The sequence below is a fragment of the Psammomys obesus genome, unplaced genomic scaffold (assembly GCF_907164565.1).
Source record: "Psammomys obesus unplaced genomic scaffold, mPsaObe1.curated_primary_1811, whole genome shotgun sequence".
NCBI lineage: Eukaryota > Metazoa > Chordata > Mammalia > Rodentia > Muridae > Psammomys > Psammomys obesus.
The window spans coordinates 3963207-3983066 of NW_026595981.1; the positions used below are offsets into that span (position 1 = coordinate 3963207).

A 19860-nucleotide genomic window follows, 5' to 3' on the forward strand; every position below is an offset into this window, starting at 1 on the left:
GCACTGGCTGCTCTTCCAGGGGTCCTGAGTTCAATTCCCAGCAACCACATGGTGGCTCACAACCATCTATAATGAGATCTGGTGTCCTCTTCTGGTATGTAGCTGTACATGCAGAACATTGTAAACATAATAAATACATATTTTTTTAAAAAAGGATAAGTTCTTTAGTGATATAGAGAATTCAAAGACAGCCCGAGCTATTTGAGATCCTCTAGAAAGCAAGCAAGAAAGCACACAACCAACCACCACCACTACCAAAACACCACTAAAACCCCGTAAAGCAAACAAGTCAAGTAATAACCCAAGATTCTACCTCAGAACCTTGAAACCGGCTCAGAAACACTCCTCAGCTATCCTGTACTATCTATGCACCCTTTTCCCACACTCCAGATTAAAAGAGATCATACCCAGCTAAGGTGCTAATAAAAACTGTAACAACAAATTACAATACAAGATGCATTTTAAGCCCTGCTGTGTGAACTCACCTGGTGTGGTTCTGCACCAAAAAGCTATATTCCTTTAGGAGTTCTGCACAAATTACAGTTGCTTAGAGCCTGTTATGTAAATGTAGTGGCTGTAAGTTCTCCTGAAAATCACCTAAACTGCTATCAACCAATACCATACCTAATTAAGATGACCTGAGTTAAAAATATGATAGCAGGGTGTGGTGGCACACACCTGCGATCCCAGCACTGGAGGCAGGGGCAGGCAGATTTCTGTGGGTTCAAGGCCAGCCTGGTCTACCGATCAAGCTCCAGGACAACCAGGACTATTACACAAAGAAGCCTGGTCTCCAAAAACCAAAAATACAAACCAAACCAAATAAAATACAAACAAACAAACAAACCCCATAAACAGCCAGGAGCAGCTGTCTGGGGATGTATTGCAACTGGTGAGTTTTTAGCATTCAAGAACCTTCCCTTCTATTCCTAGCACTGTAGAAACTGAGCATGGCAGCTTAAGTCTGTATCTCAGACTTGAGAGAGAGCGAAAGAGCAGAAGTTCAAGGTCACTAATCAATCAATATACAGTGATTCTGAAGCTAGTCGTCTCAGGAAAAAAAAAAAGATAACACAAGTGGAGATTTGGGGTTCAGATGGGAAAGAAATCAAAGGTTGAGGTTTCATTCTTTTTCATGTGGCTACCACTTAAGCTATGTTAAAGCTAGGGCAAAAAAAAAAAAAAAAAAAAAAAAAAGCAGGATTGTTTGTTAAGGAGCTGACTTGTTAAATAGAGCAACAGATATGAAAACAAACTATTCTTATTACCAAGCGTTCTATTTTGATTTTCTCATAAAAATGTTGGCTATGTTAAAAGGTAGTGTATTTACTACTTTAAAATTTACTGTAGTCTAAATACCTAGAGGGGGCTGGAGAGATGGCTCAGTGGTTAAGAGCACTGACTGTTTTTTCAAAGGACTGGGGTTGAATTCCCAGCACCCACATGGCAGCTCACAACTGTCTGTAACTCCAAGATCTGACACCCTCACGCAGATATACATGCAAGCAAACCACCAATGCACATAAAATACATACAGCAGCCACCAGAAGAGAAATGGAAAACAAACTAAACAAACACCAATAAATGCAAAACCCAGCCAAAAACCACTATAGATCTCCCCCCGGTATGTAGGTATACACACACACATTTATACTTATGTATATATGTATTCCTATATGTATAAATACACAAACATCATATCAGTGCGTGTGTGCTCTGTGTGTGTGGGGGTGGCTGGTTCTCTTCCACCTTTCCATCAGCTCAGGTTGTGCATTGAGTGCCTCTATCTACTGGCGCATCCCACTGGCCCCCACCCTTCGGTACTTTAACTAAAAACAGTTTATTGCTCACCTATCAAATGCCAGACACTTAGTAAATAGCCTACTAATCCCTACTGGTCCTGTGAGCTATAAAACGTTAAAATATTTCTATATCCACTTAGTGCAGAAGGAAATAAAAACCAGAAAGGGTGGAGTTACACTCCGAGGTGAGGTTTCTTGTTCAAAGTGATTCAGTCATCAAAACTAACACTTGTCTGACTGCAGCATCATATTGGTCACATTGTATCAGCATTTCTCAAAGTGTGGTCCAGGGAGCACCTCTCCTGTGTTGTAGCATTTTCTACCACATGTGATAGCACAACAGACTTATTTCAGAAAAAGTTTACAGCAGGTAAAAATCACACTGTCAAAAACAAAGAGTGTATGGTATTTAGCGTATTTTATTGTCTGTACATTGTATGTACCATGTACATATACTGTACCACTAAATAATTTTTTGTTTTTTGAGACAGGTGTGTGCCACGCTCAGATCCCTTGAATAATTTTTAAGATTATAAATTGGGCGCACCTGTGATCCCAGCACTTGGGAAGGCAGAGGCAGGCAGATCTCTGTGAGTTCGAGGCCAGCCTGGTCTACAAAGTGAATCCAGGACAGCCAAGGCTACACAGAGAAACCCTGTCTTGAAACAAACAAACAAAAAGACTATAAATTGGCCTCTTTTGTTCCCCTGGCTGGAACTATGGAAGGACGCAGTGCCAGAAACAATTAAGAGAAAACAAAGGAGGAACTGGAGAGATGGCTCAGCAGTTAAGAGCACTGCCTGTTCTTCCCAACACCCACATGGCAGCTCACAACTGTCGATAACTCCATCACCTACAGACATACTTGCAGGCAAAACACCAATACACATAAAAGAAAAGAAAACGAAAAAGAAAAGGAATTTCACAGAGTTGAAGGTGAAGCGCCTGAGGAAGAACTTTGCCCTGAAGATGCTTCGAAAGGCAAGAAGGAAGCTTATCTGTGAGAAGGCCAAGCACTATCACAAGGAGCACAAATTTACTAAGATTTAGATGGCTAGGATGGTAAGAAAAGCTGGAAACTTCTACGTGCCTGCAGAACCAAAATTGGCTTTTGTCATCAGAATCCAAGGTATAAGCCCAAAGGTCTGCAAGGTATTGCAGTTTCTTCAACAGATCTTCAATGGCACCTATGTTAAGCTCAACAAGGCTTTGATTAATGTGCTGAGGATTGTGGAGCCATGCACACTGTGTGCAGGTGCCCCAGCGTGAAGTCTGTGAATGAGCTCATCTACAAGCCAGGCTATGGCAAAATCAGTAAGGAGTGACTTGCCTTGACAGATGGTCCCGATAGTCCCTTGACTGCTCCTTCTCTTAGTAAATTCAGCATCATCTGCATGGAGGATCTAATTCATGAGATCTATACAGTTGTAAAACACTCCCAGAAAGCAAATAACTTCCTGTGGCCCTTCAAACAAGCTTCTCCATGGGGTGAAAAAAGAAAAAGACAACTCACTTTGTGGAAGGTGATGCTGGCAATAGGGAAGACCAGATAAACAGGCTTATTAGATGGATGAACTAAGGTGTTGCCAACGCTATTTTTTTTTTTTTTTCTTGAGACAGGGTTTCTCTGTGTAGCCTTGGCTGTCCTGGACTCGCTTTGTAGACCAGGCTGGCCTTGAAATCACAGCAATCCACCAGCCTCTGCCTCCCTGAGTGCTGGGATCACCGGTGTGTGCCACTGCACCTGGCTCATTGTATTTTTGTAATCTGGTCAGTTACAGCTTGGCAAAAAGAAAAAAAGAAAGAAAAGAAAAGAAAAAAGATTATAAGTTGGTCCTGAAAAGTTGGATGACGACTGTAAAGATTTTGCACAGCTGTGACATGGAAGTCTTTGGATTAGGCAGATGTCCTCCTCCTCCTCCTCCTCTCCCTTTCCCAAGATCATTCTCAGTGACTGTTAAGGTCATTTAGTCTAATACCAAGTGAGTGTCTTAAAACTTTTGCCAACTAAATCTGAAGCTCCATGTGATGGATGTGGTAGCTTATACCTTTAATGCCAGGACTGAAAAGGTGGAGGCAGGGGGATCTCTTGTGAACTGGAGGCCAGACTAGATTATATACAGAGTTCCAGGCCAGGGCTACAGTGAGACTACATCTCAAATAAAACAAAACAAAACAAACAAAAACAATGTGGACAAAAGGCCAGAGAGAGTTAAAAACCCCACCCCTATATTTGTTATTTTTAAGGCAAAATCTTAAACTAGGCTGTGTAACCTGAAATTCAGTTCTGTAGGATTCACAGAAATCTTCCAACCTCAGCCTCCTGAGTTCTGTGATTAAAAAAGTAAGTCATTATGACTGCTAATTTTAATTTTAACATTGCTTCTCCTAAGCCCTGAACTGAGATATTAAAAATAGATTTGGATTGAACAGTCTCCACACACAGTTTGCTTTAATCAGGTCCTTCCATACCATGAATTCAGTCTTTTAAGTGCTCAACATCTTCAACTCAAATGCTAGCTCTTACAGATTAGCTGTCCTTAGTCAGAGAGAAATAAACAACCTACTGGAGAAAACAAAAGCTTTTTTTTGGGGGGGGCGGGTGAGGGGGAAGATTCAGGGAAGGCAGCTGGTGTTCCCAGTTGCATGAAGCTTGGGAAGACAGCTCCCAGCCTAGGTAAAGATAAAGCACATACCGCACTGTGCCGTACTGCTGTGGAATGCTTCCAATCTAGCTCAATGCTGACTTCCACTTAAAAGAGGTGTGCCAGAAGCAATCATGACTTCCCACTTTCCATGGCTAGATTTGAAGAGTGCTGTATCAGCACCACAGGCTGAGGATGCCAAGCAGGAGCAACTCCAGAATAAAGGAAACAACACTTGTGTATATTATTATTTTTGTTTTGTTTGTTTCACACATAGCTCTGGCTGTCTTGGAACTCACTCTGTAGACCAGGCTGGCTTCAAACTCACTGAGATCCACCTGTCTCTGCCTCCTGAGTGCTGGAAGCAAAGGCATGCGCCACCACCACCCGGCCACTTGTGTATATTATTATCGATGGTATATAGGATGAGTTGATTGTAATTTTGATTTTTGCATTTAGCACTCACATTCTTCAAAGTAACGACTGTAAGTTAAATCTGCATTTGAAATAGGCCTTGAAGAAAAGAGTGACAGAGGGAGGCTTCTCCAGGTAGAAGCATGCTGCGTGCAAGACGTGGCTCAAAGGGAGCCGGTGTTGGTTACCATGACAGTCTCTGGAAGAAGACTAGAGCAGGGATCAGATTGCCACAGGGAAGAACTCAGCAGTCCCTCCTTTCCAACTATAACTTGTAGGAGGCAATTAAGAGAAGACCAACCTGAAGAGACATCTAGCCTGTTAACTCCTTTTGTTTTGATGTTTCAAGGAACATTTAGATTTTATTTGGTTTAGGGTCAAGCTCTGTTCTGGGTATTGGTAGGTAAAACTGAATAAACATGTTTCCTCCCTGGTAGAGTTTATAATTTTCATAAATTATGTTATGGTAAAACATGAATGAGGGGGAGGAATATGTCAGGACATCTGGATGTCATGTATAAGGCTCTCGGAAACAGATAATAAGAACAGAATGCTGAGAAGGGACTATTTCAGAAACGAGGTGCCTGAGTGAGAAGAGAAAGAACACAGCCTGGGGCTGTCCACCCCCTGCTCTTCTCATTCTCAAGAGTGTCTACTCCTCCTTAATAAATCTGTTTGTTCGACTAAAAAAAGGAGAGGAGTGTCCTGGATAAATGCACCATGAACAAAAACTTAAGTTTATAAGGCCTCATTATAAACTGGGGAATAGCCCTACAAGTCTACTGTGGACTTTAAAATTTAAAATATTTCACATTCTGTTACTGCAAACTAAGGTTTAGGCTTATTTCAATGGTATCAATGAGTGAATATCCATGTAGAATGCAAAAACCTGAAAGTAAAAAAAAAAATTTCAGAACCTACCTACATTTTTTTAAAATACTAGTTTTAGAACTACTTATAAACAACCTAATTATAAGAAATTAAGATGTCAAAAATAGAGGCTTGGAGCTAGTTGGATGGTTCAGCAGGCAAAAGTGCTTGCCATGCAAGCCTGATGACCTATTTTAGATCCCAAAATGCACATGAAGGTAGAAGAACTGACTCCACAGAGCTAGACTTAGGCCTCCCGATTCAGGCATTCCCATGCATACAATTCACAGAGAAACACACACACTTCCTTTCTCTCTCCAACAAGATCGCTAAGAAAGAAAATATATAGAATATGGTAGCATACCTGAGTCTCCAGATCTTGGCAAGCTGAGGCGGAACTGCAAGTTAGAGGCAAGCATGGGCTACACAGTGAGACCTTGTCACAACTGAAGAGAGTACCAGAGGATATTCTAACAGAGAATATCCTCTGGTTTTGAAGAAAAGCATTTAAATAAAGATCTAGCCAGGAGCCAGGCATGGTGGCAACACGCCTTTAATCCCAGCACTCAGGAATTAGAGGCCGTTGGATCTCTCCGTTCCAGTGGTGCAGGATATCCGATCACACCGACCCTGTGTTGCTTATTAGAAAAACCTGTTTCCAGCTTTGGTGTAGCTTATCATAGCACACACCTTTAATCTAAGAGCTTTTCTGCTTGAGTATTGTAAACAGGATTAAAGTTAATCCTGCATCAAGAGGCAGAGAAAGAAACCAATTGACCTTCCTCCTCAGCCAAGGTCCCAAAAGGAAATGAGGTATGCTCCTTCTCAAAAACTCCCTCAAACTGAGTGTCTCTCCCTTCTACTTCCTGTGCATTTCTCTATCCATCCTCTTGACTTCCTCTTACTCTCTATGGTGTTTTCCTATGTCCACTCCCTGTTGACTAGTTGGAATACGTAGAGGAATTTTAATTCAGAACATGGCTACTCTGGTAAGAGATCACATCCAAATACCTTCTAGTATGGTCTGTATGGTCCAGCTGGAATACAGACGTACCCTTAGTACCTACCTTTAATCCAAAAACAATGAAGGTAAAGTTAGTTGGTAGAGGGAAGCAGCAGCATTTGCAAGTGATGTCTAATTGAGGGGTAGACAAAGTAACAAATCACAGAAAGATTTGACAGAGTAGGATATGCCCAACTCTCATGAGAAGAGAGAGGTGACTTAGAAAGAGAGCAGCACAAAGGGAGAATGACTTTTACCGGGACAGATATACAGAGACAGGTTGCAGAGAGAGAACAAGCTTGACACAGGTAAAGACACAATGAGCCAGAGAATGAGAAGAAGCCAGAACTTTAGAACATATTGCAAAAGTTAGTATGAGGCCAAGCAGAGCAATTCAGTCAGAGGCCAAGAAAGAAGCCAGACTGAATCAGTCAGCTAGGAGAGAAGTTTGAGCCAGAACAGCTGAGCTGAACTGGACAGCAGGAGTTCAGAAAGAATTAGAAAGGGTCAGTTTATTCAGTAGTAAGTCTCAGGGGTTGAAAGCATTCTAGGCCTATTAAATTGTATGGAAGCTAGAAGCTTCCAGGACTAGGCCTAGGTTAGCACATAGAGGCAGTAAGCTTCCAAGATGATAATTACATCAGGCAAATAAAAGATACTTTACATTCTAGGCCAGCCTGGTTTCAGAGTGAGTTCCAGGAAAGCCAAAGCTACACAGAGAAACCCTGTCTCAAGGTAGGAATGGGGTGGACGGGGGAGGCAGATGGACAAACATGTTGCTGGGCATGACAGAAAATGCCTTTAATCCCAAAGAGACAGAAGCAGGCAGGTCTAGTTTACATTTCGAGTTCCAGACCATCTGGGTCTACATAGTGAGACCTTCCCTAAAAAAAATAAATTAATAAAATTTAAAACACCTAAAGAGTGAGGAGTTATGAGAAGCAAGTGTAGGAACTGACTACTTGGGGAGGCAGTTGGAGGAGGTGCTAGAGAAGAGCCTTTTCTGTAGCATGAATGATGGCAGCAACAGAGAAGGTCAGTCTGTCCAGGGAGAGGAAGGGATCATGCGAAGACTGCATAGAATCTTTATAGTTAAGTTAAAGGCTTCAAAGACTGTAGGGGAATCTGAGTGGAAATAGAAAACTGGGGGAATAATCTCATAGCTCAGGCAAAAGATGATGGTGGCTTACAATACAGAACACAGAGAAGGGATCTAAACAGAGCACTCAAGATTAAACTCCAAGAGAAACCCAACATTTAGACATTAGGAAAAGAAGAAAAATGTCTAGAAGACTGAAGCATTCAGGAGGCCGAAGTAGGAAGATCAAAAGATAGAGGCCATTTATACTACATAGAAAGACTCTGACTCAAAAACAAAACACGCCCAAACCACATCAGGTACAGTGGTAGATACCTATAGTCCCAGCTACTTGGGAGGTTAAGGAAAGGGATCCATGAGTTCTGGGTCGAAGCATCAGTATGATTCTATTTTTGAACTTTAACCTCTGAGGAGTGACAAACTCCCAGTATGCCTAAGGAGGGGTAAGGTAGCCCAGGGCTGGAAAAGAAAATTGATGAAGATAGACCTTCCCCCAAACACCAGTGAGATGACTTGGCCAGCAAAAACACTGACAGAATGACTTCATAAATTTTTTTTTTTAAAAGACTAAAAAGGTGCAGCTAGTTCAATAGAGAAAATGCAAGAACAAAGTATTAGCAACAGCCAAGGGGACAAAGTTTCCAGGAGTAAGTGTATTGACTATTCCCGAGACTTGGAAATAAATAGAATATCCACTGGATTTGGCAACATAGTAGCCACTGGTGACCATGTAATTTTGATGTGCAGTTAGAAGAGAAGCCAGATTGGTATTGACTAAAGCTTTAAAAAAAGATAAGAAAACTGAACTGGAAGAAACTGAAACCTGACTATGAAGTGAAAATGAGGGTGATGAGGCTATGCACACACTTGTATTCCTAGCGCGGAGGAGGCGGAGGGCAGATCGACAAGAGTCCTAGATCAGCCTGGGCTACATACAAGAAAGATGATGGCTGGAGTGGCCTTTGGGAGATATCAGAACAGAACGTACGCTGATGAGATGAGGTTTTAGTTTTGTTTGTTAGGTTTTTGAAACATGGGATTTGATGACTGATACTGGGAAGTAATGGTTAGGAACTCAGTGATCATATACAACTTAGATGACCATGACGTTTATTAAGCAGAGGCAGGCAGATCTCTACCAGTTTAAGGCCAGCCTGGCCTACAGAGTTTGTTCCAGATCAGCCAGGGTTACAAAGAGAAATTGTCTTGACCCCCCTCTGCCAAAACAAAACAAAACAAAACAAAAAAAAAAAAAAAACAAAACTGAAGGCAGAGGCAATTTATTTGCTTCCAAGAATGTTTTCACCGCAATAGAGTGTGCTATCCTATGAAGAAGGCCTGGAGGGAGTAATATAAAATAAGATTGAATTTCAGCACTGTACCACTTTCTGCTGTCATTATTCACTTGGTAAGACTGAGCTCTTTTGGAGAGTATTAATACTTTGCTAATCTAACCTAATAGCCACATAAGCCAACCAAATAAAATAAGCTTGTAGGACACTAGGCATGGAAAGGGATTCTAAATTCATGGCCGAGGGCAGAGTTGCTTTTGTTTCAGATAGGGTCTACGAATGCAGCAAAAACTCAAATTCCATGATTCTCCTGGCTCAACTTCTCAATTGTTGCTGTCGTAATTGCTGTGTGGTTAAAACACTGAAGACTTTCAAACTGTTAACTTCAGTGTTCAACAGTTCAACTAAGCTTCCCATCATCCCACACAAAAATAATTGAATTCAGCACCTTCCACACTTTATCTTAATACTCCTTTGCTGGGGAGGGGGCCAGGCCCCTCCCCTTCCTGAAGATTTATAGGCAGTTAACGGTTGCTAGGGGGAGGGGCTCATCATGAGATCCCACTAATCCTAAGGATCTACAGCAATTCATGGTTGCTGTGGGAGGGGCATGTTCCCTTTAGGGTGTAGCCAGGCTTCTCTGAATAACCCCCTCGCCCACGTTCCTGTAAGTAACCTTAAATTCACTAATTAAAGCACACTTATACACACAAAAATAAATTTGAAGAAGGGCATCATCAGGAATGGGGTATGTGTGTGGGAAATAAAAAAAATTACCTTACTACTTTTGATATTAACAGTGACTTTCCATAAGTATTACAAGAAGATTAAGCAAAGCAGGAAAACTGCTTTACTTAGATACTTAAACTGAGTACCTGATGTCAAACAAGAATATGAGCTTCTGATTTAACGACCCATTCTGATATTTATGGTAGGTTTTTGGCATGTGTTTGAGGAAATGAACTGCGCAGGATGGAGGGCTTCTATACAAACTCTTCTGTAAAAAGGGTTAAGGGACTCGGCCATCCACGAGGAAGAAAGTTAAAATTTTCAACAATAGGAAAAGAACTAACATTCAGCACAGTACACCAGCCTCATGGCTGAACCACAGAAAGCCCGGTAGGATCCACACGCCCGAAATAATTAATCCAGTCACCTGATGCCAAGTAAGAAACCCTTGGGTCTCTTCTAGTCCCGATTTTTCGCGTGGCCCAGATACCAGAAGCCGCGGAGAAGATGGGATCCCAGAAAGCCTGATTCAACAGGTAACCCCAGGTCACAGGTTCGGATGGTACACTGCGTGGGGAAAGACCTAGTGACTCTGAGCAACCACAGCTCTTCCCTGTCCTTTTCCCCTGGTAGCTGAGGGAAGGACAGGGCTCCCTCCTCTCCGCAGTGAGCAGCCCATAAGCCTCTTCCCTTACGGGACCAGGCCCCGGGAGTCTGGCTCGCCGCCTGCCGCACGCCGGAAACACGCTCTTCAGGCTGAGGTTTACCTGCTTGGAGGCCACCGTTTCTCCGCCGCGCTAAGACCCCACGAAAGAAAATGGAGTCGCCGAACCGAGACTGCAAAAGGGTAGTCCGGACCCGCCGCAAGGGCCCTCCCTAGCAGCCGCCGCCACCACCGTCGCCGCTGCGGCGTAAACGTGCTACGTCACCTCCGGCTCTCTGTCACCGGGAGTGGGCGGGTCATCCCTTGCTCTCTTTGCCCCTCCAGGGTCTAGGGCTTTCTCCCCGGATGCGAGGACGCTGACTGAAGGTACGTAAGGAACGCAACCGCCACGGGGCACCCAGAGCAAAGCGGAGTCCCAGAGGCCACCCGGGGCCGTTTGTTCCTTAAGCCGCTCTAGCCGAAGGAACCATAAAGATTCGGGTTAAGCTGTCTGCACTTCCTCCTCGTGTCGGCCCGCCCTCAGCTTCCGGTTCCGGGAAAGGGCCTGATTTTCTTGGATGGTTAGGGCTCTCGGATCTAGGATGGCTGTCTTGTCGCTTCTGTTGCTGGGTGGCTTGTGGAGCGCCGTGGAAGCGTCCAATATGGCTGTCGTTACTTGCGGCTCTGTGGTGAAGTTGCTCAATACACGCCACAATGTGCGCCTGCACTCTCACGACGTGCGATACGGGTCAGGTACTGCGGGCTTCCAACCCCGGTTGGGTGGGCTGCTAAGCCCCGGGGAGCCCCGAGGGGGCGGGGCCTCAGAGTCTGAGGGCGTGGCCTTGGGAGGTTAGTGGAGCCTTAGGGAGGTTCTTGGAGAGGACGGCGGAGTCGCTAAGGAAACAGTCGTAAAGTTAGTTTGTTTGATGACCTATGTGCCAAAGTGCTGCATATATGTACCTTGCAATTTTTAACATTGTGTTGAGCTAGATAGTGAAGTTACTTTCCTAGGTGAAGAAATAGGTTCAGAGATACTGCTCAGAGCCTTTCAGTTAGTGAATGGTGGAGACAGGGTTTAACCCAAATCTTTATAAGTTCAAAAACTTTCAGATTCTATGGGCTGCTGCTATTTTGTGCTGGAGAGAGAGACATAATAGAACATGACGACTTATGCTGAATCTCAGATGTTAAACCTCAAGAGTTCACTTTTTTATTACAACCCTTTGTCTTATATTTGTTGTTTAGCTCATACCTTTTGGCACTCGCTGAGTTAGCAATAACTTCCTTGTAAAGAAGTTAAGCGTTAGTCGGGGCAAAGGGCTCACACCTTTAGTGCCAGCACTCAGGGAGGCAGAGGCAGGCAGATCGTTGTGAGTTGGATGCCAACCTGGTTTACAAAGCGAGTCCAGGACAGCCAAGGCTACACAGAGAAACCCTGTCCCGAAACCCCCCCCCAAAAAAAAGAGCTTAAGCTTGATAGGTATTGTAGAGGAAAATCTGCTTTTTATCATATCTGATTAAAATGCTAAGTTATTTGTGGGTGCATTCATTGGGCATAGATTTAGAGAGTCTTTGTGTGTCTAGTATTGTTCTAGAAACAGGAACCACAGTAATGAATCGAATAATGAAACAAGACTAATGACAGGTGTGGTGGCATATGTCTGCAATCCTAGCATGCAAAAGGCTGAATGAAGCAAGAGAATTGTGATTTCAAGTTCAGCCTGGACTAGATATTGGGAGCTATCTTAAAACAACAATAAAAGAAATTCAAAGACTAGGTAACCAACTTAGAGTATTTGCCAAGCATACTGAAAGGCCCTGGGTTCTGACCCCATACTGGGGGGAATGAAAGTAATGAAGTTCAACATGAGTTGTATTCAAGATATTTCGAATGACTGATGATGTGGTTTGCTGGAGAGGAAGTAACTTCCTGAGATGGCTCAGTCAGTGGCTCACCATTCTCAGAACCTGCCTAACCAGTTTAGTCCAGGAAATGTATAATTATCACTGGGATATCTTTATATTCCTAACCACTTTATTCAGTAAATACCTACATGTGTCAGGTTTGTTAGATTTTGTTTCCTGCTTTGGATCTACTGAATTAAAATGGAGTTAAAAGAGAGGCCTACTAGACTTCAAATTTCTGCAGGTGTCCCTAGGGGTGGGACTGTGTTCATCTGACCCTTAGGAGAGAAATCTGTGATACACAAGTACAATATTTTTTAAAACTTTTGTTGTTTGTTTTTGAAACAGTCTCTCTAGCCCTGGCTGTCCTGCTTTCTGGAACTCAATATGTAGACCAGACAAGCCTTGAACTCACAGAGGTCCTCTTAGCCCTGCCTCCTGATGGCTGAGATTAAAGGCTTTAATTTTTTAAATTACATTTATCCAGTATGTGTGTGTGTGTGTGTGTATTTAGATGCATGCTTGCCACAGTACAAATATGGAGATCAAATAAAAACATTGTTCTCTCCTTCTGACATGTAGATCTAATAAAAATTGTATTTACCTAGGGTCTGAGCTCAGGTTGCCAAGTTTCATGGCAGCTTTATCAGCTACATCATTTTACTGACCAGATATAAAATTCTTGTCCAGATAGTGGTTCAAGATACATGAGTAGATCGAATTGCTCAGGATGAGCTATCTGGTTCTCAGTCTGAAAAATTACAGTAAATGATACTTAAGTTACTTTATCTGGATCCCTGAGTGTTTAGGACTAGATTAAGGCCAGATAGAATTTTGGGCACTCCCAAGGTACAGGGAGGTCTCTGGAGAAAGTCAAGGATTAAAACAGAAGTAAAAAGTTAAAGAGAACAGTGTTGGAGAAATAGTTCGGTAGTTAAGAGTACTTGTTGCTCTTGCAAAGAATCCGGTTCAGTTTCCAATGGTCGTTACCTAACTCTAGTTCGAGGGGATCTGACTGCTTCTTCTGACCTCTGTGAGTAGAAGCATGCAGCTGGTGCACAGACATACTTGCAGGCAAAATACACAAATTTTAAATTAAGAAATCTAATAAAAGTTGTATCTACAGGGACACATGCCCCTGATCTCAGCCCTCAGGAGGCAGAGGCAGGTGGCTCTCTGATTTCGAGGCCAGCCTGCTCTACAGAGGGAGTTCCAGGACAGACATGGTTTTTTTGTCTCGAAAAAACAAAACAACAAAATGTTTCTTTAAGTGTAGAGAACAAGACTGAACTCTGAATGAGCTGACAGGCATTAACAAGAAGTGGGAAGGGGAGCCAAAGCGGGTGCCACAGAGGCAGGCGGAGCTCTGTAAGTTCTATCCAGGCCTGCCAAGGATACCCAGGTCAGACTGTGCGGTGGCGCACACCTGTAATCCCAGCACTCGGGGAGGCAGAGCCAGGTGGATCTGAGAGTTCGAGGCCAGTCTGGTCTACGAAGTGAGTCCAAGACAGCCAGAGCTACACTGAGAAACCCTGTCTCAATAATAAATAAATAAATAAATAAATAAATAGATAGATAGATAGATAGATAGATAGATAAACAAACAAACAAACAAACAAAAAAAGCACGGCTGAGTAGAATAAATCAGGGAGAGGGGCTGATAGTTTGTCCATTCACCAGATAATTTGTTCTGTTGCTTGGTGACGCCAGGTAGGGAACTGTAACTGAAAGGCTACCTAGGAGGAAAAGTATCTCTGGAGCTTGAGAGTAAGTAGACTGGAAGAATTAGACAGAAAATAGAATGGGGAAGATGCCCTTGGGCATGATATGTTGAGATAGTTGAGTATTCTATACCTAGGTTCAGCTCCAGCCCAGCCATAGCTGCACAGCTTTGGGTATTTTGCTCACCCTTCCTAACACTCCAGTGTAAAGTGGGGATAGTAACAGTATCATCTCAGAATAAATGCATCAGCTGTGTAAGAATGAATATTCAAGTAGGGCAGGAGGCATTTAGTCCTTCTAGAGGCAGAGAGTGAATCTCTAAGGACAGACGGTCTACCTAGTGAATTTCAGGCCAGCCGTGCTGTCTCAACAAACAAAAATCCAAATTAGGGGCCAGGTGGTAGTGGCCTATGCCTTTAATCCCAGCACTTAGGAGGCAGAGGCAGTGGATCTCTGTGAGTTCGAGTACAGTCTGATCTACAGAGTGAATTCCAGGACAGCCAGGGCTATACAGAGAAACTCTCGAAACTTCCCTCAAAAGAAAAAGAAAGAAAGAAAAAAAGAATTGTATTAGCTAAGGTATGATTATACAAATTTATGTGATCTAAGAATATTTTATTTAGTTTTGGCTTTTTGAGACAAGGTTTTACTATACAGTCTTGACTGGCATATAACTTGACAGAGGACAACTTGGGCATGTTGGCGGAGGTTGGGGTTGCTGGTTCTCTCTAACTGTGGACCTTCAGGATTTAACTCAAGGTATGACATCAAACACCTTTAACCACTGAGCCAAGTCATTGGCCCCTTTTATACTTAAAAATAATTACTTTAGGTTTGTGTATGTGCCAGGCCTGGTGACACACTTTTACCCCCAGCACTCAGGAGGTAGAGGCAGGCAGATCTCTGAGTTCAGGGCCAGCCTGGCCTACAGATGGAGCTCCAGTATGCCTGGGACTACATAGACATAGACCCTGTCTCAGAAAAATGGTGTGTGTGATGTGCACACATGTATATGAGTACAAGTGCCCATGGAGGCTAGAAGTGTCAGGTCCCCTAGAGCTGGGGTTACGGGCAGTTATGAGCCTACTCTGTATAGGAGCTGGGCGCTGAACTCTGGCCCTCTGTAAGCGCAATACTCTTTCATAACTCTCTCTTCCACCCTTTACACTTTTTGCCTGGGCTCTGGGAGTTGATGTTTGTTTGTTAGGCTTCCATGACTAGTGCTTTTCCCCCACTGAACCGTTTCCCTGGCCCCACTTTGTGTTTTGGGGCATGATCTCTCACTGGGACCTGGGGCTCACCAGTTTGTGATTCTGGCTGGTTCCATCTGGGATTACAGGTGCTGGCCACAATGCCCAGCTTTTTTATGTGGGTTCTGAAGATGGAAGTCAGGAAATCAGGCCTGGTAGCAAATGTCTTTACCCGATGAGCCATCTTGCCATTCCACTCCCATGGAATTTTCTGATAAGATATGTTGAAATCAATTGGTTTCACATTTATTTTGTATGGAGGGTGTGTGTGTGTGTGTGTGTGTGTGTGTGTGTGTGTGTGTGTATGAGACCTCTGGTTGCCAGAGAACATCTTGCAGGGGTCATCTCCCTTTCTGCTGCTCTGAGGATCACTTAGGCTGTCAGGCTTAGGCAGCAGGTGCCTTTTCCTGCTGGGTATCTCACATACTGAAGAGTAGCTCATCTGTATCTGTATACTGTAGTGTATGGACACATTTAGTATGTTTTAAATTTTCATGTTGTAGAACTAAAATATTACCAAACCTACTGTTCCCTCCCCACCATACCACTTTTGTGACACAGGACGCATCCTTGGCCCTGGAAGAGGAAGGGTTAGGTTGAATTCCCTTGCCTTTCTTTCATCAATTTAATTGGTTGTATTTGTTGTTAGCTATGATTAGTACAGAAAGGGGACAGAAAGCTCCCAGGCTACTCAGTTTCACAAGACACACTTCAGGGAAAAGAAAGTCTGGTATTTCTCAACAATATCCAGGGCTTTGGAAACATTCCTGAGGTGGGGGGGGGGTCTCATTCCTAGAGAGGACATGCCTACCATAGGTACCCCACAATCAGAGAAAGGCCAACTGGTAGGCCCATGAGTGATCTCAGCCCAGCACAGGAGCCATGATTTATGGTGGTGGGGTTCCCCGTCTTGGTGGGAGCTTTGGCAGTCACAGCAGTGGCTGCTGCAGTCCGTCCTTGTGGTATTACTACTTGCCAGGATGTCACTCCAGCTACTCAGACATAGCCTTCTGGGGTTAGGCACATTAGCTGGTCCTCCTCTGCTAACTGTTCTTCCAGTCCCAGGATCTCCAACAGGAGGAACAAGTGGCATCCAAACAGTACCAGTATCTTTAGAGAGCTTTTCACAGCAAAGGATAACAAGTTCTCCACACACAACCATACTAAAACCTGTTTTTCTTCATACTCTGGCTGTTTAGCATCCTGTCTCGTGATTTTGCTGACCTCATCACAAACCCCAGAGGATCAAATTCGTATGCTTGTCCACAGCTTAAAGGTGTGATAAAGATTCAACAAATGGCCATCTCAAAGGACATCCCTCAGCCTGTAGTCAGCGAGCTGCAGCATGTGTTCTTATGTCCTTCTTAGTTCATCATAACTGCTGTTCCACAATAGCCAAGATCCTTACTATCTGGGGAGGGTATAAATGAAGGTGTGATGTAGGTTTTCTCAGAAACAATGCAAGCTTGGCAGAAGATTTACAAACAGTGCACGGGTGCTTGCTTGCTCTCATCAAATTGAAAGTAGTACATCAGAACCAGGTGTCAGGCATCTCCAAACTGCCTCTCCTCTGTGCCTTGCCTTTGTTTTTTGCCTGCAGGTAGTGGGCAGCAGTCAGTGACAGGTGTAACCTCTGTGGATGACAGCAACAGTTACTGGAGGATACGGGGGAAGACTGCCACAGTGTGTGAAAGGGGAACGCCCATCAGATGTGGCCAGCCCATCCGGCTGACACATATCAACACTGGCCGAAACCTCCACAGCCACCATTTCACCTCACCTCTGTCTGGAAACCAGGTGAGGTGGCATGCGATGGGGATGGGTTACCCCTGCTCTGCCCTGGTCAGTTGACTTGTTTGATCTCCTAGTTCTTAACTACTTTCCTTCCTTCCTTTTTTTTTTTTTTTTTGTTGTTGTTGTTTGTTTGTTTTTGTTTTATTTTGTTCTTTGTTTTTTGAAGACAGGGTTTTTCTGTGTAGCCTTGGCTGTCCTGGACTCTTAGATCAGGCTGGCCTGGAACTCACAGAGATCCTCCTTCCTTCCTCTGACTCCCCAGGTGCTGGAATTACAGGCGTGCACACAGCCATTCCTTCCCTTTTAGATATGGGACACTTCACGAATGTGTGTGTCCTCCTTGAGCAGGGACTGTGCTGATCTCAGTATCATTCCAATTTTAGTATATGTGCTGCTATTAGGAACACATTAACCCTTTTCTTTCTAGGTATAAGTGTTCCCTGTTTTTGCAGACTTGGAGAAATGGCTGTCTCCTAAGTGTAAAGAAGATTGACCCTGGTCAGAGACTTTACACCCAGACCAAAGCCAGAAATGGGCAGGGAAGGTGGGGTAGGGTACACCAGCATAGCAGCACAGTTCGACAAATACTGCCGTATAACCAGTGTTTCCATATTTACAATAAAGAGTTTTGCAGGGCTGGAGAGATAGCTTAGCAGTTAGGAGCATTGGCTGTTCTTCCAGAGGATTCAGTTCAATTCCCATATGGTAGCTCATGATTGTAGCTCTAGTACCAGGGATCAGACAATCACTTCTGATCTTCTTGGACACCAGACACTCAAGTGAGGCATCAACATACTTGCAGTCAGATACTTGCATTCATAAAAACAAAAAATAAGAATACTGGGTTTCACCGGGTTTGGTGGCACATGCCTGTAATCCCAGTGCTCAGGGAGGCAGAGGCAGGCGATTGCTGTGAGTTCGAGGCCAGCCTGGTCTACAAAGTGAGTCCAGGAAAACCAAGGCTACACAGAGAAACCCTGTCTGGAAAAGAAAAAAAAAAAAAAAGAATACTGTTTTTTTTTAAATGAATTTATTTATATTTATTTATTATTACAATTTATTCACTTTGTAGCCCAGCTATAGCCCCCTCCCTCATCTCCTCCCAGTCCCACCCTTCCTCCCTCTTCTTCCCCTAGTCCACTGATAGAGGCAATCCTCCTTCCAGAGGCAATCCTCCTTCCCTTCTGTCTGATCCTAGCCTATCAGGTCTCATCAGGACTGGCAAGACTGTAACCCCCAGCGGGAGGTCATCAGAGAGTCTGCCACTGAGTTCATGTCAGAGACAGCCCCTGCTCCCCTTTCTAGGGATCCCACTTGGAAACTGAGCTGTCATGGGCTATATCTGAGCAAAGGGTCTAGGTCCTCTCCATGCATGGTCCTTGGTTAGAGTATCGGTCTCTGCAGGACCCCCTGAGCTCAAGTGTTTTGGCTTTGTTGGTCTTCTTGTGGCGTTCCTGTCCCCTCCAGGTCTTTCTATCTCTCCCTTCTTTCATAAAATCCCCTGTACTGTGCTCAAAGTTTGGCTATGAGTCTCTGCATTTGCTTCGATACCCTGCTGGGTAGTCTTTCAGAGGTCCTCTGTAGCAAGCTCCTGTCCTGTTCCCTGTTGTCTCCTACTTCTGATGTCTTTCCTGTTTACCCTTCTGAATGAGGATTGAGCATCTTCCCTAGGGTGCTCCTTGTTGTTTAGTGTCTTTTAAAATACTGTTTTTTGTTTGTTTGTTTTTTGTTTTGTTTTGTCATAGATGTCCTAGGAGCAGTGGTTCTAAACCTATGGGTTGTGACCTCTTTGGGGTTATCAAATAACCCTTTCACAGGGGCCACCTACAACCATTGGAAGCCACAGATATTTTCCATTATGATTCCTAGCAGTAGCAAAATTGCAGTTATGAAATAGCAACAAAATATTTTTATGGTTTAGGGTTACCACAACATGAGGAACTGTATTAAAGGGTTGCAGCAGTAGGAAGGTTGAGAACCTCCAGCCTAGAACTTGCTAGGTAGACCAGGCTGGTCTAGAACTCACATAGATGTCTTGTTTCTGCCCCTTGAGTGCTGGGATTAAAGACATGGATCACTACACATGCCAAATTGTGTTATTTGTATTTGAGACAAGATCTTATGTAGCCAGGACTAGCCTCACACTCACTATAACAAGGCTGGTCCTCAACTCCTGAACTTCCTGACCAGTGCTTATAACCCAGTACTTCTAAAGTACTTCTAAAAGTACCGGGTTATAAGCATTGCTACCATGCCTGGTTTTAGGCTGTGCTAGGGACCAAACCCAGGGCTTCATGAATGCTAAAGAAAGCATTTTACCCACTGAGCTGTATCCTAGCCTCTGATTATTGTGTGTATGCAGTACTTATTTATCTGAGGTAGGATTTTGCTATCGTGGATTTGTTCTCACCATATATCCCAGGTCTACCTTGAGCTCAGAACATTCCTCCTACCTCAGCCTGCTAAGTTTTGGAATTACAGGCCTACCTTACGATGCCTGACTAGAATTATTTTTGTGTGTGTTTGAGTGTTTTGCCTGTACGTATATTTGTGCGCTGTGGTGTGTGCAGTGCCCTTGGAAGCTAGAAGTAGGTGTCAGGTCCCCTGGAACTGGAGTTACAGATAGTTGTGAGCTGTCATGTGGGTGCTGGCTAATGAAGCGGGGTTCTCTGGAAGAGCAGCCAGTGCTCTT

The 19860-nt window shown here is 43.8% G+C and overlaps 2 protein-coding genes, 1 non-coding gene and 1 pseudogene across 4 annotated transcripts in view; 2 read left to right on the forward strand and 2 right to left on the reverse strand.

Moving 5' to 3' along the window:
- Supt6h (SPT6 homolog, histone chaperone and transcription elongation factor) overlaps positions 1 to 10948 on the reverse strand; it is a 43361-nt gene extending 32413 nt beyond the window's left edge. The window contains exons 1-2 of one of the 2 annotated variants that reach the window (XM_055619848.1): positions 10622 to 10948; positions 10282 to 10421 (exon numbers count right to left, since the gene is read on the reverse strand). The gene's annotated coding sequence lies outside the window, so the exon portion shown is untranslated. The remainder of the gene's footprint in view (positions 1 to 10281; positions 10422 to 10621) is intronic. The other variant, XM_055619847.1, reaches the window with a different exon arrangement.
- On the forward strand, positions 2715 to 3381 carry LOC129686125 (60S ribosomal protein L7-like; annotated as a pseudogene).
- A 51-nt stretch (positions 10949 to 10999) lies between the features above and the next one.
- The window catches only part of Sdf2 (stromal cell derived factor 2), a 12342-nt gene continuing 3481 nt past the window's right edge, over positions 11000 to 19860 (forward strand). Inside the window, exons 1-2 of the mRNA XM_055619849.1 lie at positions 11000 to 11250; positions 16975 to 17171. Of these exons, the coding sequence (XP_055475824.1) occupies positions 11076 to 11250; positions 16975 to 17171 (372 nt within the window). The 5' untranslated portion in view covers positions 11000 to 11075. The remainder of the gene's footprint in view (positions 11251 to 16974; positions 17172 to 19860) is intronic.
- On the reverse strand, positions 17472 to 17575 carry LOC129686605 (U6 spliceosomal RNA). The gene has a single exon (XR_008721659.1). It is a non-coding gene; the product is annotated as a U6 spliceosomal RNA (small nuclear RNA).